Source organism: Mytilus trossulus, chromosome 5 (assembly GCF_036588685.1).
Source record: "Mytilus trossulus isolate FHL-02 chromosome 5, PNRI_Mtr1.1.1.hap1, whole genome shotgun sequence".
NCBI classification, from domain to species: domain Eukaryota; kingdom Metazoa; phylum Mollusca; class Bivalvia; order Mytilida; family Mytilidae; genus Mytilus; species Mytilus trossulus.
In genome coordinates, this window is record NC_086377.1 from 78,219,552 (window position 1) to 78,239,173 (window position 19,622).

The 19,622-nt window shown below is 33.3% G+C and overlaps 2 protein-coding genes across 2 annotated transcripts in view; both read left to right on the plus strand.

Moving 5' to 3' along the window:
* The window catches only part of LOC134718332 (uncharacterized), a 248,398-nt gene that overhangs the window by 29,846 nt on the left and 198,930 nt on the right, over positions 1–19,622 (plus strand). The window lies entirely within an intron of this gene.
* LOC134719179 (uncharacterized) lies at positions 383–19,569 on the plus strand. Its single transcript, XM_063582151.1, has 5 exons — positions 383–1,092; positions 12,392–12,531; positions 14,342–15,532; positions 17,570–18,053; positions 19,001–19,569. Exons 1-5 carry the CDS (start codon positions 741–743, stop codon positions 19,033–19,035), a joined length of 2,202 nt encoding a protein of 733 aa, XP_063438221.1. The 5' UTR covers positions 383–740; the 3' UTR covers positions 19,036–19,569.

The following is a 19,622-nucleotide window of genomic DNA, read 5'->3' on the forward strand; positions in this document are numbered from 1 at the left end:
TATACTGTTTTCCAGTGTACTCTTTTATACTTGAGACTTAAAAAGCTGTGTAATTAGGATTTTTTTTAATACATTTTTAGTGCCTGCATTTCATGTTTATATGATCTTCAATGTCTTATTAAAAAATGTTCTCAAGAATGCAATCCAATCAGCGCAAAAAAACTAAATGAAAATGTCTTATAATCAGATGGATGTCTGGCTTGAGTGTTGTATAAACCCTTTGGCAATTTAATTCTTTAGCAAATACTTTATTTCTACTGTAATTTCATTATTTTAATTACTGCGATAGTTGTTACTGTAAAGGTTTTATATGAAAATAAAATGTTATTGATATCTATATTTTTTTAATGCAGATACCCTTATTCGTTTGATGTGTTTAAGCTTTGATTTTGCCCTTTGAATACGGACTTTCCGTTTTGAATTTTCCTCAGAGTTCGGTATTTTTGTTAATTCACTTTTTTCTTGATAATGACCTGTTGCCTTAACAGATTATTGTTTATGTGTTTAGTTTCTGAGAAAGGGGTGGACGTGGTTTTCTGTATTGTTTCTTTATTGTATAACATATGAAATCGGTGAAGTTTAATCATAACTTCCATAGATTTCTCCTTTACTAGCTATGAACACTTTTTAATATTTTTTTTGTAGATACAAGATTCGTGGAAGAAAAAAGTATCAACAATAGAATATTGCAGTCAATTGTCAAAGAGTTGCATCAAGATAAAGAAAAACCAAAGCATGACATGTTGGAGATATTTTCATCAGATCAGATATCAACAGATGATAATAAGGGCACAATCACCAAAAATATTGAACATGACGAAGAACCTCAACCCAAACATGCCAAAATGAATTATCAGTTTGCTTATCCGGAGATTACAGAACCGCCGATTTCTAAACTGGCAAAGGATGAGCTGTTAAGTATAATCGGATCTACTGTAGACTTACAAGACGAAGACGGCTTTGCAAATTTAACAGTGTGGGATTTCGCTGGTGACATTGAGTATTACAACACACATCAAACGTTTTTGAATTCAGAAGCAATTTTTCTTGTCGTAGCAAATTTACATGACATAGATGACACAGAATCCTACGGTTTGTAAAGTCAATTTGTGCTTCCTTATCAAATTCAAAGATATAATTATATTAAACGTAGATACGAATTATTCTTGATATTCAGTTCATATAAAAACAATGAAACTAAACATTTAAGACAGCAAATTTTAATACCTGGCCACCGTTTCACAAAGCCTTCTTAACTTACGATGATCGTATCAGTTTACGATCGGTTTACGTGTGGTTCTACGTTCCCGTTACGTGTGTTTCACAAAGACATCGTAAAGAACTACTAAGTTGATCGCAAGTTACGTCGTGTGTATCATCGTAAGTGTATCGTAAACCGAGAAGAGTGCTTTCTTTCACGTCCGCACTTTTATCGAGTATGGCATGCCAAATAAACATTTTTAAAAATAATGATTATGGATGGCGAATTATGGAGATATTTTTATACCAATATTAATACAACTAAAGAATGTTAGTCCGTTTTCAATATTAATTCAAGATATATGACGCTTACAGTCATAGGACAAAAGTGAGTTCCCACTCAAAAAATGTCCGATCATTTCAACTAAAATCGGTATTTTTAAAAAAAATATTACCAAGTAAGTCTATGAGTGATTTTTAGGCAGTTAAGCTGCCTTATGCGAGCACCCTGGATTTGTGTTCTACCCAATAAATTCTGAAATACGTGCCATTGTTATCATCTAGCTGGCTACTATATTATTTAGAACTTATTGGACAGTTTTTTCATACTTTTCATTCTGGATTACAAAAAATATGACCAGAAAAACCTTAAATGATCGTCGATTTTCCCAAAAGTTTTGAAGTTGCACATAGGAAGTAGAGCACATTAGGAATCCTTATGTAGTTTATTCTCCCCTGAGCTTTTGGCTAAGATGTCAAAGAACAAATGTATGAAGTATTTAATCGCCGAAAATCTCTAAAGACAAGTAGTTAATATTTCCCAAATTGCAAAAGTCGTAGGAATATTGTTTGTCGTCAATACGTAGTCTTCTACGTCAGTAGTCTATTAATATATTTCAACTGATCACGCTGTTGGCGGCAATTTTGAATTAGAAGTTGAAATTTTCGTATCTTTTAAATTTGGACGCAGGGATTCAAATTAGCGGTGGTCCGAGGTCTACGACCTTCCACTTTTGCAGTCGGACTTACTACTTGGTTACTAGCTACGCCCGACATGCCTGACGGACCGTGAAAGAAAATAAAAAATAACTTTGCAAACATTTTTACCACAGTTTCCTAATAAACGATCTCAAACTTATTTTCATCATTACTATTCATGGCAGCGATGGTCAATTTGTTCAATCGCTAGCTTTATACAGAAAATCGCCGACAAATAATGTGTAAATCCGAGTAAAATCGTATCTAACTGTCTGTCAAAAACAACATCGAAAAAAAATGGCTGCCGCGAGAAGACAATTACAATATCGGATCCGATTCCGGTAGCGGATAAGGGTAATCCCGGGTTTTGGATATCAACTGAAAAAATCCAGACAGGTGACAAAATACATCTATGCATGGTAAATAAATATAAACACTAGAATTGAAAACCAACAGATATATGTAAAAGAAAGAAAAAGCAGATAATATTTTGTACACCAATTTTAATGTCAAATTCCATTACAACGTGACATCTGGGAACAGTTTATCTAACAATATATATATGTTCCTGGTAACAGTATAATATAAAAAAGACCAAACTGACACAGACATTAACAACTATAGGTCACCGTACGGCCTTCAACAATGAGCAAAGCCCATACCGCATAGTCAGCTATAATAGGCCCCGATAAGACAATGTAAAACAATTCAAACGAGAAAACTAACGGCCTTATTTATGTAAAAAAATGAACGAAAAACAAATATGTAACACATAAAGTTTTCTTTATCAGTGATAAATGTTGGTAATGCATATTAGATGCTTTTCAAGTTAAACATATTACTGCAATTTCAAGGGGTATTTTTTTCTTCTCAATTTTGATAGGTCAGTTAAAATAGCTGGAAGTTTCTTATATAAAAAAAAAAGATCTGGTATGATTGCCAATGAGACAACTATCTATAAGAGACCAAAATGACACAGACATTAACAACAATAGGTCATCGTACACCCTTCAAAAATGAGCAAAGCCCATACCGCATAGTCAGCTATAAAAGGCCCCGATAAGACAATGTAAAACAAGTCAAACGAGAAAACTAACGGCCCTATTTATATAATTTTTTTAACAAAAAACAAATATGTAACACAAAAACAAACGACAACCACTGAATAACAGGCTCCTGACATGGGACAGGCACAAATAGTGCAACTATATTATATGATACCTGAATGTAAGCAAATCATTTAATATATAGGTGGAGTCCATTGGGCCACTCTACCTCCTCCTGTTTGATAACTTCGAAACAGATGAGATCCCCACCCCTCAACCATATACATTCATGTATGAGACTAAATAACTAATCAAATGAAAAATAGGGGAAGTCCCTAGGGTCACCCCACCCCCTCATATTTTAGAACTTGGAAACAGTCGAGATCCCCACCCCTAAACCATATTTATTCATGTATGGGACAATATATATATAATCAAATGAAATATAGGGGAGTCCCTGGGGGTCACCCCACCCCTCCTGTTTGAGAACTTGGTAACGGTCAAGATCCCCATCCCTAAACCATATCTCTTCATGTAGGGGACAATATAACCAAATCATATGAAATATAGGTGGAGTTCGTGGGGCCACTCTTTTCCCCTTCCGGTTTGAGAATTTGAAAACAGTTGAGATCCCCAATCTTAAACCATATATATTCATGTACAATGATGTATGGGACAATATTACAAATCAAAGGAATAATAAGGGGGTCCCTATGGTCACTGTAAACCCTCCTGTTTGGGAACTTGGAAACATTCGAGATCCTCAACCCTAAACCATATTTATTCATGTACGGGACAATATAACTAATCAAATGAAATATAAGGGGATTCCCTGGGGGTCACTCCACCCCTCCTGTTTGAGAACTTGGTAACAGTCAAGATCCCCACCCCTAAATCATATATATTCATGTATGGGACAATATAACAAATTATATGAAATATAGGTGGAGTTCGTAGGGCCACTCTACCCCTTTCTGTTTGAGAATTTATAACAGTCGAGATCCGCAATGATCTTAAATAATATATATTTATGTATGGGACAATATTACAAATCTTATAAGGAGGTCCCAATGGTCACTGTACACCCTCCTGTTTAAGAACTTGGAAAAATTCGAGATCATCACCCCTTAACCATATATACTCATGTATAAGAAGACTATATAACAAATCAAATGAAATATAGGGGAAGTCCATGTGGTCACCCTACCCCTCATGTTTAAGAACTTGGAAACAATTGGGATCCCCAACTCTAAATTAAATGAAATATAGGGGGAGTCCCTGCAGTCACCCCACCCCTCCTGATTGAGAAATTGGAAACAGTCCAGATTCCCACCTTTAAATTAAACCATATATATTCATGTATGAGAACTAATCAAATGAAATATAGGGAGAGTCCTTAGGGTCACCCTACCCACTCCTGTTTGATAAATTAGAAACAGATGAGATCCCCACCCCTCAACTATATATATTCATGTATTAGACAATATAACATATCAAATAAAATATAGCGGAAGTCACTGGGGTCCCCCACCCCCTCCTGTTTGAAAACTTGATAACGGTCGAGATCCCCACTCATAAACCATATATATTCATGTATGGGACAATATAAAAAATCAAATGAAAAATAGGGGTAGTCCCTAGGGTCACCCCACACCCTCTTGAGTGTGTTTTGAGAACTTGTAAAAGATTGAGATACCAACGCCTAAACCATATTCATTCCTGTTTGTCATTTCAAAAAAGATTGAATGACATACAAGGTCAATCTCATAGGCGACACATATGCATATCACTTTGCTAGACCCTAACACCTGTCATTTTATTCCAAACTTAGACATCATGGACTTGGGGTGAAGGTGGGAGTCATTTACATTTACTATGGACAGGTCAGTCAGACCTCACCATTGATCCCTGTAGTAGTAAACATTTGTCTGATTTGTGTCTCATACTGTACAACACAAACTCAGTTTTCTTTCCAGGGAAGCAAGTCCATTCATACTTTTACAAGCTCGTACTAAAGTCAACTTGAACTACATACAGTCAACTAATACGAACAATTACAATCAACTAGAAGAACTGCAATCATTGCAAATTTGTACCACTGCAGACTCATGAAAGACTCATGACCATTCGTGGTCTATACTCATGACCATTCGTGGTCATGTGCATTGCTATTGAAAACCTTGATAAAATATGAATTATTTGCCTTAATGATTAATTCATTAAACAGCATAAATGTACAATTATATATGAATGTTTAATGTTTGTTCTTTTAAATCTTTAAAAAAAAGTTGAAGCAACATTGCCACAGTTTTCATAATTATGTTTGCCTTGGTTTTTGGTTAACTGCCTACAGTGCTTACAGCGCTTTGATTATAAAATAGATAAGAAATCTCCGAAGTTTTATTGTTTATCTGGCCATATTTTTAGTGAGGTTCTTTTTCATTATTGAATGGGTTAAACACAAATGATTTTTTTTATGATTTTAATTTGGTTAGAATACATAGCAAACTTTACCGTGAGTCAAGCAATATTTTTCTTTGTGTTCACCTCTTCAGTAATTTAAAATACATATATTAACAACACTTTGTACCAATATTCTTTTTGGAGGCAAAAACAGTCAAATATATTCAACGAAGCTATCCGACACAGTGAGGGTTTAGGGGCAATGAGGGGTGGGGGTTGCATTTCTTTGTTCTGTAATTCTTTTAGCCATTCTTATCTTTTCAGCATTAAAAATATGCTTATACTTTAAATTATGTGCCCCTTTAGAATTTGCACTACACAAATGAAACCATTTATCAATTTTGTTAAATTTCTGATCAAAACGAAACACAGAAAAATATAAATATTGTAACTTAGCTTATTTGTAATAATTTGGATATATGGGATAACAATAAAAATTATTTAAGCAGTAGATTAGATGAAATTAGTTATATTTGATCTTATCTAGTTTGTAATATATGAGGAAATAGTAATGAGAAGCTAGCGCTGAGCATAAAGTTTAATAACATATACAGCATTATTAGTTATCCGACATAAAGAGTTATCTGGAATCTGACAAAGTAAAAAATGTATCACCAGAACAGGTTAGATTTATTATTGATAGCCCAATATAAAAAAAAAAAATGCTTATCAATATAATCGTTTTGGAGGATTTAAAATTTTTTTTAACTTTAATTCGTAGTGAGAGAAAAATAGGTTTTCCCCAACCCCCCAAAAAATGAAAAACAATGTCATCCGTCTTCCAGATCTATATATAAAATATATTGTTTTTTTTTTTGTTTTTTTTGTTTTTTTAATTGGAATGAATTATGGATCTCTCAAATATGAAACTGAGGACGTAGGAATCATTCCGGCGAAAGAGACGTTTGTATTCTGCGACTACCTTAAAATTATCCATAAATTTTGAAATTATAAAGAAGCTAAGGTTTCAACTCCATTAGACAAAGTTGATCTTCGTCTGCATGATTTGGCTATTTCTTCGGTTCTATTTGGTCTGATAGCTCTTCAACTGTTTCTGTTTTTTGTGCATGCTTCGTTCCAAAAATTGAGAATTTTGTTGGAACTCTTTCACGAAATTTCATTGTAACATGAATGGTAAATTTTCCTTTGATCTTCTGGTGAGTTAACTCGGTTATTTTAAGCAGAGTGCGTTAACTGAATGATTTTTTAGTTATTTCACTCTCCAATCCCGCCGTAGAGAACTTCTCGTTTGAAAAGTAAAGAATGGGAGGAGCTAAAACCAGTGCATTAACTACCATCTCAAAAGTTGTTAATGCACAGTCTAGCTCCACCTCCTTGGGGTAGTAATTAGGGAGCAACCATTTGAACTTCATGGGGGCTATGTTTTTTTGTCTCAGTCGGAAATTTGTTTTCGCTAAAAACGCGATCAATCTTATTTAGTTTTTCAACGCTTTCAAATTTTTTTTCCCAATATTTAACACTATAAGGTATGGGGAAAATCTGGATTCAGAATTTATTTTTTGTCATCTGCTTGACCAGAATAAAAAAAAATGTTCATAAAATCTGGGATGAGAATATCTTTTTAGAAGAATAGGAAACATATCCCCCCCGGGCCCCCACATAAAGTTCTATTTTCGTGTATTGGACAAGCTTCAAACATTTGTCCCTGGACCTTACATGAATTCGACACGCAATCAATTAACCGATCTTCCCCAGTTTTGGGGTAATGAAAGAACATTTTGATTTACCTTTATGATTGGTATTAGGGAGTATGTTTCCTTTTTATCACAACGTCCTTTGAAACTACAAGTCTTTTTTTATGTTTTGATTGCAAATAATCATAGAAGAAATTTTTGCATTAACCCCGCCCCCCCCCCCCCCCCCCCCTCTCCTTTTTTTTTCTGTCCCAACCACACACCCTTTTTTAAGAATTTTTGGGAAGAAAAATAAATGACTATCGAGTATGAATCAAACGGCAACAATTCTTTGAATTTTAAACGTACCTTTTAGTATCGTACAAACAAATCCAACTGACATTAATTTTCTTACATTGTACATCAGATATAGTATCAAGCCACTATTTGATTGACGTATCTAAAAGTACAGAAATGTTGTATTGGATAGGGTTTAACCTTTAACATGTGTTAAAGGTTAAACCCTAACCCTGTAGCCCATTAATGTTACAAATCATATATAGACACGCCTTACTCATTAATATATTTAATCAACTCAAAGCTACGCTTTTCGTGAATTAAATAAGTTAATTCGTAAAAGGCGTGCTATATATATAACTTGTTGTAATTATTATTGACACAATGTAAGAGAAGGATGTAAGGTTAACTAAGTCTGCAATAGTGGACGAAAATACCGATGCTTATTAATGAACATAATTTGCATGGCTAAAATCATTGAACCAGTTCTGATAAGGACCAGTTCAACATTTCATTCCACATGATATACGTATATCAATATTTGATTTGGTATGGAGAAAACGCAGAGTTTAGTTTTTGTCAACTTTACTTTATATTCTCTCTCTTTTTTCTCTTTTTTTTTGGGGGGGAGGGGGGGAGGGGCATTATTCTCTATATCTGTAAACGTCATTCACAACCTCATATATCTTGGGTTATTCCAAATAAATATCTGGTATTCAAGCGCCTATTAATGGGATAGGATGCTTAATACTATAAGAGTATCCACACGTAGAGTTTTTGTGGTCTCTTTTAAAAGTCGGTGCATGAGAATATTATGCTACAACCAACCAACAAAAAGGGTTGCCTACTAAGTATATAAAAGCTAAAGAATATGCAAAGCATGTAATTTTTACATTATTTGGAGAATTGCGATTTAATGTTATTTTTTTGTATCGTTTCTATCAATTTTTTTTTTATATTAAAACTAGAAATTGATCTGTTGTCTCACAAGGAAACAGCTGTTTTGACGATTTTTTCTAAAAAAAATCCTAAATTTTCTAAAAACTTTTCACCCACATTTTGTCGGCTTCAATTCAGTGACCAATATTGAATTTCATGCTAAATACAGGAGCTTACCAGATTAAACTAACGCGACCTATTAAAAGAGTCAAAACAATAAGTTTTTATTCCATTACAATTGAACTTTTTATATCAATTCGAGATTTATGTCATGTTGATCTGTAATATATTTATTTGTATTAAAACTTGACCAACTTCTTAAAATCTGACAGACCGTACGCGAACAGTCCGACGTATGCCGCGTATTTTGAAAAAGTACGCGTACGGTACAGATATTCATATGGTCTGGAACATAGACATCTATCTATATTGTTGAAAACTATACTATACTATGTTGCCTTCTGGATGTCCTTAGTTTGTCTTTGTCATTTGGTTGCTGTCTTATTAACGTATAACCTACATTTCCAACAGTTTTGTATAGCTAAAACGGCTAATGTGTATAGAATAATTGTCTTTCTTTCCCTAAATAAAATGCTTAAAAGAAGAAGGACCGAGGAGAGATGTGCACAGGCACTTGTTTCGATCTATCAATGGGAAGGTCGACTATCCATATATATTACATATTGATAGTCGACCTTTCCATTGATAGAAACAGGTGCATGTGGCGATGTCCCTAAATAAAAAAAATTAAAGTAAACAGAAAAAAATGCTTCACTTTTCAATCTTTAACTTCCCCTCCCGCTTCCAAATGTTTTTTCTACTGTATTAATTTTTGAAGACATGTCGCATCTACACAAAGTCTTATTGATCTGCAGCTTTCCCCCTATTAGTTTTGATATATATGATCTTTGATTCAAAAATAGTCACTCGAAAGGCATATATGCCTTATATATATATCTAAATAGTTGCAATAAGTTCCATTAACCACGAAACTAATTACAGTCAGATATTTATTTCGATATTCTTATTAAAATACATTTCTTTTTTGGCCGAAATTACAAAAAATAATTATTATCTGGTTTGACTGTGAAACACTGATTTGAGATTTATATTGTACACATAACTTTAAAAATGGGAATAAAACATCCTTCTTTAAACGTTTTATCGATTACCACTGTGCCTGTAGTGATATAATTATAAATAGATTTCAGAACGCGGACGTGATAGAAAGCCTATTTATTAATTTGTGAAGACGTACGCCGATAGGAAAAAAGATGAGTAAACAATGATTATAACCTTAGATTTGCATTAAGTTAGTTGCTTGAATATACAAATAATCAAACGAAGAAAGACTTCAAGTGTAGTTCTATAATTATATTGAAGATTCTTCTTCGTCTTCTAACATTTGAGGCATCTTGACAAAGAATAAAGAACGCTGCAGCCATGTTAGATGGATTAATTTATTTTCGTTGAAAAACTACGATGGAGTTACGACTGGGTATAGCTGTAGTAAGTTACGCCAGGATTTACGCTTTATTTACGATCATCTTAACTTACGACGGCTTTGTGAAACGGCTGTAAATCCTACGATTTATTTACGATGGACTTACGATGGCACGTAGACTTACGAAGGCTTTGTGAAACGGTACCCTGGCTTTTTTGTTAAATGATTTTTATTATTTGCTCTAAACAACACTACTTTTCGTGTTTCATTTAATATAGGCATTTACTATCTTGACTTGCATCTAGAAATTGACAAGGAGGATCGGATAAAAACAAAAGTTCGTGACAAAAGAGATGACTTCAACTTCCCAATTGTTCTTTCATTTTCTATGTAGCAACATTCTAGCAGTGTCTTCCCATGAAGTATATATCTCCAAATTGATACGATATTCTAGGACTTGTATTTCCTATCATGATGTCCTTATATAAGAAGGTTGCTGCTCACAAAAAAGCTATCAAGCCAAGTGTCAAAGAGGTGCAGTTGAAATTGTCCTTTCTAAAAATTTACAGACGCCATCAATAGTTGGTTTAACATCATTAAATATCTGTTTTAAAGATGATGACGGATATGTTCCAAAAGTCGTTACTATAATCCTGCCACTTTTTGCCTACCGAATTACACTTATCACCAGGTTTTTAAATACACGAACAACACGACGTGTGCACATGTAGAGGAGAATCTTCCGTGAGTGTATGAAATCACCCCCGGTTTTTGGTTGGGTTTTCTGTTGCTCAGTATTAAGTTCTCTACGTTGTGTTTTGAATATTTTTTATTGTCGTTTTAGTCTTTGGCGTTCTTTGTCATGTCTTTGTCAGTTTATTTTCGTCTTATGATTATAAATGTTCCTTTGATATCTTTCCACTCTCATTTACACGTAAAATCGTGTAATATACTTGTAGCTAACCTATTTTATATCTTGCTTAAATAGTTATCAAAGGTACCAGGATTATAATTTAGTACGCCAGACGCGCGTTTCGTCTACATAAGACTCATCAGTGACGCTCATATCAAAATATTTATAAAGCCAAACAAGTACAAAGTTGAAGAGCATTGAGGATCCAAAATTCCAAAAAGTTGTGCCACAAAAAAGATATCACCACAAATGTTGTTTTCTTCTTATCTCATACAAACATCCTTTGTTATACGACCGCAGATATCTTGCGTTGTCCGAAGACATTTGATTTCCAAACAATAGCTTACATATTAGTGATTGGATCTTGATGAAATGTTACCACAAGGTTTCATATACAAAAAAGAAGGTCGGGATTTATTGTTGGGGCAATGGTCTGAATTGTTTAGGAAAAACAAAACTTTTCTAATACAAATGTATCAATTGTTCATTTCTTGACCATATTCAATGGGATTTAATTCAAAGTCTAGAACACGGTGGGTTCTTTATTATGCTAAATGTAACCGTATTTTTAGATTTTTGATTTTTTGCCCCGTGTTTAAATTGATTCACATTGAGGCCCTATGGGTCCGAATTAAATTTAGTTTGATCTTAACATAATTTGAATTCAATGGTGTTTTTTTTTTATATGGTGAATCTAACTATGCAGAACTTCATGGTAGGTTTGTTTATAATTTTAGAAAAAAGTAATTTTTAGAAAGCTTTATACATATGTGTCAAATATTTAATCAGAATCCAAATTCAGATCTGTATCAAGCTTGAATGAATGAAGTGTCGATTTTCGCCCAAACTGTTTAGGGTTCGACCTCTTCGCTCTTATCAAGTTGCGCCCCGCAATGCGTTTTATTAATGTATAGCGTTTTGCTTCCTGTACATGGAAAATTTACAGACTCCATCATTAAATTGGCATTATTACCACAGATTACCATAGACATGTTCCATTTGTAGTTACCAGAATATCGTTCTATTTTCGTCGACTCTGACCCACAAGTGAGACTTATCGCCGAATTTGTACTTACCACAAACAACAAGACGGGTGCTGAATGTGATATAGGATCTGTGTACCCTTCTTGAGCACCTCGATTCAACCCTGATTTATGCAAGGTTCATTTTGTTCTCTTGATTGTGTTCTATATAATGTTGTGCTTACTTTTGTTTGTCTATTCTTTGGTTTTTTTTTTATCTGTCCGATCGTTATCGCTTTCTTTTTGACTGATGAATGTTGATTCGCCCGTGTGTAACTTTTGCCTCTGTTTAAACACTGATTAAAATAGTTATATTTTTTACTTGCAGTATTATAACGGTCTGCAGGATAAATCATTATGTATTTTTATTGAATGTAGTAATTATATTCTTAAGAGACATTTCATGTGCAGTCATCCACCGAAATATTTAAATATTAATTTGTCTTTAATCACAGGCACATTCAATTTCTGGATGGATACAATACATTGTTATGGAAGCATAAACAACAAAACGGAAGCTGTATTGCTCGAAGGAGCTCACAACCTTCTAGATCCACCAGTTATTGCAATTGGTACACACAAGGACAAATTTCAGGTATTTATATCAAAGTAACAATGGAGTAGACATGTTAATTTAGTCTCTGTTTATAAAAACTTGACGCCAACGACGACTGAATTTGCGCCTTTGAAAATATTTAGGTAATGTTAACTGGTGTTCGTAAAAAAACGTAATTCTAGTTAAGTTTAGACTATGGACATTGGAAATACTTCACCAATGTATCGGATTTATAAGATACGATTAGATCACGTTTGCCACGACGTCTTATACATCAAACTGGTTGTTAATGAATCGCTGATTCACTGTTACGTTAGGGCACAGTTTAAATAGAAACTATGGAAATTGTATAATATCTATTTCATTTTACTGTACGAATATGTACCTTTGTCATATTGATAACAATGTATATCTTTTTCTGTCCTGACGGTCATGCTCGTCAATGCTGATTGTCGTTTTAGTTTTTAAAGTTGTGCTTGATCTTTCTAATTGACGATTTTACATTTCAAGGACATTTTTTTAATGAAGTGTGAATGAGATGATGCTAGAAGTACTGGGGTTTTCTTTGATAAAAGAAAACTATTAAAATATAAGCTATGTTCATTTATCATCGAAGACATTTCTCAAATATATTGACCGCCGCTGATTTGATGGAAACTCTAAAACGATCATCATTCAATAAATCTATTTTTAAGCTGCAATTGTATTGCTAACAAAAAAAAAGTCTATAGTTTTGGCTAATGTTAAACCTATCATTACATTATTTAATTTCTCATATTTACAAATAACTAACTGGACTTTGCTCAACATTGACTGATACTGCAACATTGACGTGAAAAAAAAGAAAATCTTGTAAAAAAGTTTTCATACTGATCTTAGAAAAGTATTGATTGAACTAACTAGTAGCCGTAAGCTATATTGAAAACTTAAAAGCAAAATTATTTTTGGTGTGCTTTTCAAAAATTTGTATTGGACCATTGAGTTTGTCGTTAAATGAATGTGTTTGTATGATCTTAAAAGATATCATTCCTTAAATGTTACTGTACTGGGTTTTTTTAAGACTGACTAAACATAAACTATACATGAACATGTTTCTAGTTACAATTGCCAGAAAAGGAAAAGAGAATAAAGGAGTGCTACAATATCAACTCAAACACAAAAAGTTCAAGTTTAAAAAATGTTTTTATGTGTACCCACACTACTCGAAGATGTTATTACTATAACAGTGTATGTAAATAAGGAGATGAGGTATGACAATGAGACAACTACCTACCAGATAAAAATGATAAGCACTCATACAATGTAGGTAACCGTACAACAACGAGAATAATACACACCGTATAGTCCGCGAAATGAAAAATTTGAAACAAAGGAAAAAGTTTTTAAAACTTATGGCCTTATTTATAGCGATACAATTTATTAAATAAAAAATTGACAGACATGCTTGAATCAACAACAACCACTGAATTACAGGCTACTGACGTCGGACAGACACATAGACACATTAAGAATGTTGTGGGGGTTAAGCATGTTTGTGAACATGCAACCCTCCCCATTGGATCGGTACGAAGCACAAACCAATCAGCATAAAAACAAAAGACTCAAAGCCGGCTTAAAAACATATGAAACAATTCAATGCGAAAACTAACAGCCTAACTTATATCATAACAATTTAGGAAAGCCAGAGTATTTATAAATCCGCTCTAGAAAAAAAGACACAGAAAAGTACAGATATGAGAGTAGTAATAGTTACAGCCAAAAACATCTTATAAGAAATCATGTATCTAAGACTGTTTAAGTTAAATGATAATGAAATAATACAATATCACTGTTTTTGTTTTTGCGAAAGGACGAAGAACAATGCAGAAAACGTCTCGAATCCTACACTGATAAAATATTTAAAGATTCCAAGCTTCACCTGAGATCAATTCACCTGATCTCCAACACAGAGGATGTGGAAGATGCTTTTGAAAAATTGAGGAATGATATATTTGCCACAGCAAAGAGTACTGCAAATTGGAATCGAGAATATCCTGTTAAATTTATTCAGATGGAAAAAGCCATCAACTCTGAACTTACGATCGGAAAACAAATAATTTCTTTTGAAAGATTAAAAGAACTAGGTGAGAAAATACCACTTCCGATAACTGATAACAAGGAGCTTCATCTCTTTCTCAGGTATCAACATGAAATTGGTAACGTGATATTTTTTGAAGACATTCCGTCATACATCATACTTGATCCCCAATGGTTAGCAAATGCCTTTAAATGCATTGTTACAGCCCAGCAGTTTCAATTTGAATTACCACACTTACAATGGGACAACTTCAAGAAAACAGGAAAGATGGATGCTAAACTATTGGAAGAAATATTCAAGAAACAATCAGCAGACATGAGAATTCATAAAGAGCATATACTGGAAGTAATTGAAAAGTTTGACATTATCATCTATCCATTGCTACTGACGGAAAGTGGAAATGTACAAAGGGAGCATAGTTTTTATGTTCCATGCATGCTTCAAACATTAAAAATTAAGGATATTGATGCATTGTTTAACGTCCCAAATGCTAGCAAATCTACATGTTTGTGTTTTGTCTTTAGTTTTTTACCGCCGTATCTAATCAGCAATCTGATTGTCTCTTGTCTACGAGAATATCCTCTAGCAGTGGTAAAGGGCGAGATAGGTCTCTTCAAGGATTGTTGTGTATTCAATATTGGCAGAACTGGCTGTGCAAAATTTGTATTAGCAAAGAGTAGCCATATGATTCAGCTGCAAGTATGGCAATGGGATGAAGTAGATACAGAGATTAACCAAGCTGTTTTAAAAGTTGTCGAAAGAGAAATCAACAGAATTGTCAACACGCGATACAAGTTGAAAACAGTATCTTTCAAGAAAAAATGGAAGTGTGAGACCACCAGTTTCTCCTTTGACACAGGATTCCGTGAATTTGATCAAGTAAATGATGGGGAAAATTATTATTGCGAAGAACATGCGACAGTTCATAAATATAAAGACTATTGGTCTGGTGAAAAATCAAAGGTAATGTCTTTATTTGCTTTAGATTATTTTCATTTAGTGGGCATATATTTGTGACATGATGAAATCCAATTATTGGTAATTTGTATATTAATTCCTTTGATGTGTACTCGTTGCCAATGTCAGTATCAGTGTGGACTGGTTGTGATAAAGACAAAAGTATTGGGTCCATTCGCAATTAATATGCGCGACTGTACAAAGTTGAAGAGCATTAAGGATCCAAAATTCCAAGAAGTTGTACGTGTCAAATATGACAGGTTTTTTTAAATGTGTCAAATAAAGGCAACAGTAGTATATAAACTCATCATAGATACCAAGACTAAATTTTATATATACGGCAGACGTGCATTTCGTCTACAAAAGACTCATCAGTGAAGCTCGAATCCAAAAAAGTTAAAAAAAAAAAAAAAAAAAAAAAGAAGCCAAATAAAGTATGAAGTTGAAGAGCATTTAGATCCCAAATTCCTAAAAGTGTTGCTAAATACAGCTAAGGTAAATCTATGCCTGAGGTAGAAAAGCCTTAGTATTTCAAAAAAATCAAAATTTTGTAAACAGTTAACTTATAATATAACAATATCAATGATAATTCATGTCAGCACAGAAAGTGCTGACTACTGGGCTTGTGATACCCTCGGGGAAATAAAACTCTACCGGCAGTGGTTGTAAATAAACTCATCATAGATACCAGGACTAAATTTCATATATACCGCTGTTCGAAAGTCATAGATCTATTGAGCGAAAACAGATCCGTGTTACAAACTAAAACTGAGGTAAACACATCAACTATAAGAGGAAAACAACAAAACTTGTTTTACAGGAAATGTATGCAAAACCCGACCAACTTCAAACATTTGCGTAATCCACACTATCACTTATAATTTAAAGCTCACCTAACCGTATTCCGTAAAAAGTATCGCATGAGAAAAACATACACTCTTTTTACATTTTTTGTGGGACTTCATATAAAATAAAGATTGCATTGTAAATGTATGAATAGCTTTTCATAAATCAAAATACAATTTGCGAAAAAAAAATACAGATTACCCTAGGGTCTTCATCGATTCATATTTCTGTTCCGGGTTGAAAAACAACATGACACGAAAAATATCACGAAAAGCGAAAGTAACCGTTGAGTTATATATATTTAAATGTTTGAAATCATAAATGAAATTCTGAGTTGTTTTATGTATGTTCAAGGTAATGAAATACATGTAATAATGCATCTTCAATCAATTGAAAAGAACGCCATGTTTACTTGGTTGCGTTGAATATCATAGCATTTTGAATAGCCCTAAATATCTATCTTTGTCGAACAACATACTACGTAGCTAGCTCATTTAAAAAAAATGCTCTGTAAAATTATTGTTGAATGGAAATACTTCTAGTATATTTTTAAAAACATTGTGTCATGCTTTGTACAAATCTCGCATGCTTGCAATGATATATATGTATATCTTTTTTTTTATAGTTTTTTAATTATTCAAATAAATTTGACGTAATTTTGAATATTCTGACGTCACATTGAATTTTCTGTCTATCGTTAATTCTGTGTTCTATCCTTTTTCACTGTCCCGGTGTATTTACTGCCTTGACTATATTTGTCTGTCTATCATTAATTCTGTGTTCTATCCTTTTTCACTGTCCCGGTGTATTTACTGCCTTGACTATATTTGTCTGTCTATCATTAATTCTGTGTTCTATCCTTTTTCACTGTCCCGGTGTATTTACTGCCTTGACTATATTTGTATGTCTATCATTAATTCTGTGTTCTATCCTTTTTCACTGTCCCGGTGTATTTACTGCCTTGACTATATTTGTCTGTCTATCATTAATTCTGTGTTCTATCCTTTTTCACTGTCCCGGTGTATTTACTGCCTTGACCATATTCGTATGTCTATCATTAATTCTGTGTTCTATCCTTTTTCACTGTCCCGGTGTATTTACTGCCTTGACCATATTTGTAGGTCTATCTACCTGTTAATAGATGGCAATTATATAGCATTAGTTTCTATCATTACATATATTTCATTGATATTATAGGCTCCCGTTAGATTAAGTAGTGAGGAACAGAATTACGTCAGAATGTCAAAGATAGTTCTAGAGGTATTATCAGGCGTTTTATACGATCGCTTATTCTTAGATACAAAGACTGGAGAAATACTTGATCGTAAAAAGTTGGACATAACAGAAATGTGTAAGAAATATTGTGCTTTAAAAATAAACTTTCCAAGTCAAGGCTTTAGGAATATAGGAAAGGTTGACGAGATTTCTACCAATGAAACTACTATTGGTGACGACATTCAACGGATACGTGTGATCAGAAATGAAATGCAGCATTCTTCTGTCTTTGCATTAGATGACACACGATACGAAACACTAATCAAAATAGTTCATGCTATGCTAACTAGATTTGATCAGCGTAACAATCCAGCAGGTGAATCCTACGTAAAACGATTCGACGAAATCATAAAAATGGAATTAGAGACAAGGAGTTTTGAAGAGATAAAAGAACGAATGAAAGCAGGTAACTTAAGTAATATCTTTTTCATGTTTGAAGTACAGGAACAAATCCTAAATCTTGAAAGACAGATAGCACCACGCTCAAATAGAAATCGATGGTATAGAGTACAACAGTAAAATATTACTACACAAAACAGTAAAACCAATTCTGTGAAGTCATAAAAAAACGTTGCCCTTTATTCTCGGCTATTGACCATTAAGATAGGAAAACGTGAATACAAAAATTTATCCTGTTTACATTTCCTTGTTTATAAAGGTAGATAAACTGCAACTTTCAATTAACAAGTTTGTCAGATGATATAATACTTTTCTAAAACTATTAGAAAAATGCTTGCTTTTATACAGAAAAGAAAAATAGGAATGCAAGTATACAAAACCAAATATATCAACCCCGAATTTAGAACACCTGACCATTTGTATGCATGATGTGCTTGTCGTTTTTGTGACGTTTTGTATAATATGCGTAGAAAGTGTCCATTACATTACCTCCTAATCAAAACAAATGTTCTTAAACAGCTATTAAATATATTTAGACTTAAAAATGTCAAAGTGAAAACAAATCGATATTTACGACTTGTGTTTTATACCTTGTTGATCTATTTCACATATTTTGAATTATTGTATTGTATCTGTCGACGTAAATATGCTTCAGACATGTATATTATGTATACGATTTAACTGTAGTTCAACATCATTTAGATGCATACAAAATATGACAACATCCGGAAAAATCAAACAAATACTTAAACCAAGTCTGCATCATCAATTCAAATTTAAAATGAATAATAATACATCCAACAAATCATCTGGATAAAGCAACAACAACTAAGTTATTCTTCATGTTAAGGTAAACGTATGTTTCTCTAATTAGGTACATTATATTATCTCACTATCGGATGCAAACACGTTTTGCAAATGATTTTTTGACAGAATTTCTTTTAAATTTTTCAGAATTGATGGAAAAGATTCATGCAGTTTTTCGATAGTGTGGTATCTGATGCTTTGAACGATATTTGTTAACTCATTTTTGTATTCACCATTTGCGGTCAATAGGATAAATATTGAATATGTGAAAAATTGGCATATTAGAAAAATGTAATGAACTACTCAAACTATAATTTACTAATTAAATTGACAAAAAAGTCAATGGTAAACAATAAATATAATCAAGAAGATGTGGTTTGAACACTGTCCATTCGAGTCCCAATGTAATAACAGTTAACTATAGGTCAAAGTACGAAGCCTCGGCGCACACCAATCAGCAAACTATAAATTCTAGTGTAAAACCATTCATACAGGACGACTGAGGACTTGTAACAGAGAAACACATATGAACCAAACCAACAAACCATATCCATCGAACAATAGGTTACTGACTTAGGACAAGCGCATACAAATGCAGAATGTGTTTGATATATTATAACTAGTATTTCAAGTTAAAACATAGTTGACCAGACACTATATAAACGGGGTCGTTTATGGCATTAACCGATTCTGATTTTATCGCTTACGGTCAAAAGCACACTGTATCTGATTATATTCTCAGTTAATGCAGTTTGTGTATTGATTCTGT

Excerpts from the sequence above, each read along its gene's own strand:
- LOC134719179 (XM_063582151.1), top strand. The coding sequence starts at position 741 with ATGTTGGAGATATTTTCATCAGATCAGATATCAACAGATGATAATAAG. Across the intron at positions 1,093-12,391 it reads AGATGACACAGAATCCTACG|GCACATTCAATTTCTGGATG; the intron begins GTTTGTAAAGTC and ends CTTTAATCACAG. Across the intron at positions 15,533-17,569 it reads GGTCTGGTGAAAAATCAAAG|GCTCCCGTTAGATTAAGTAG; the intron begins GTAATGTCTTTA and ends TTGATATTATAG.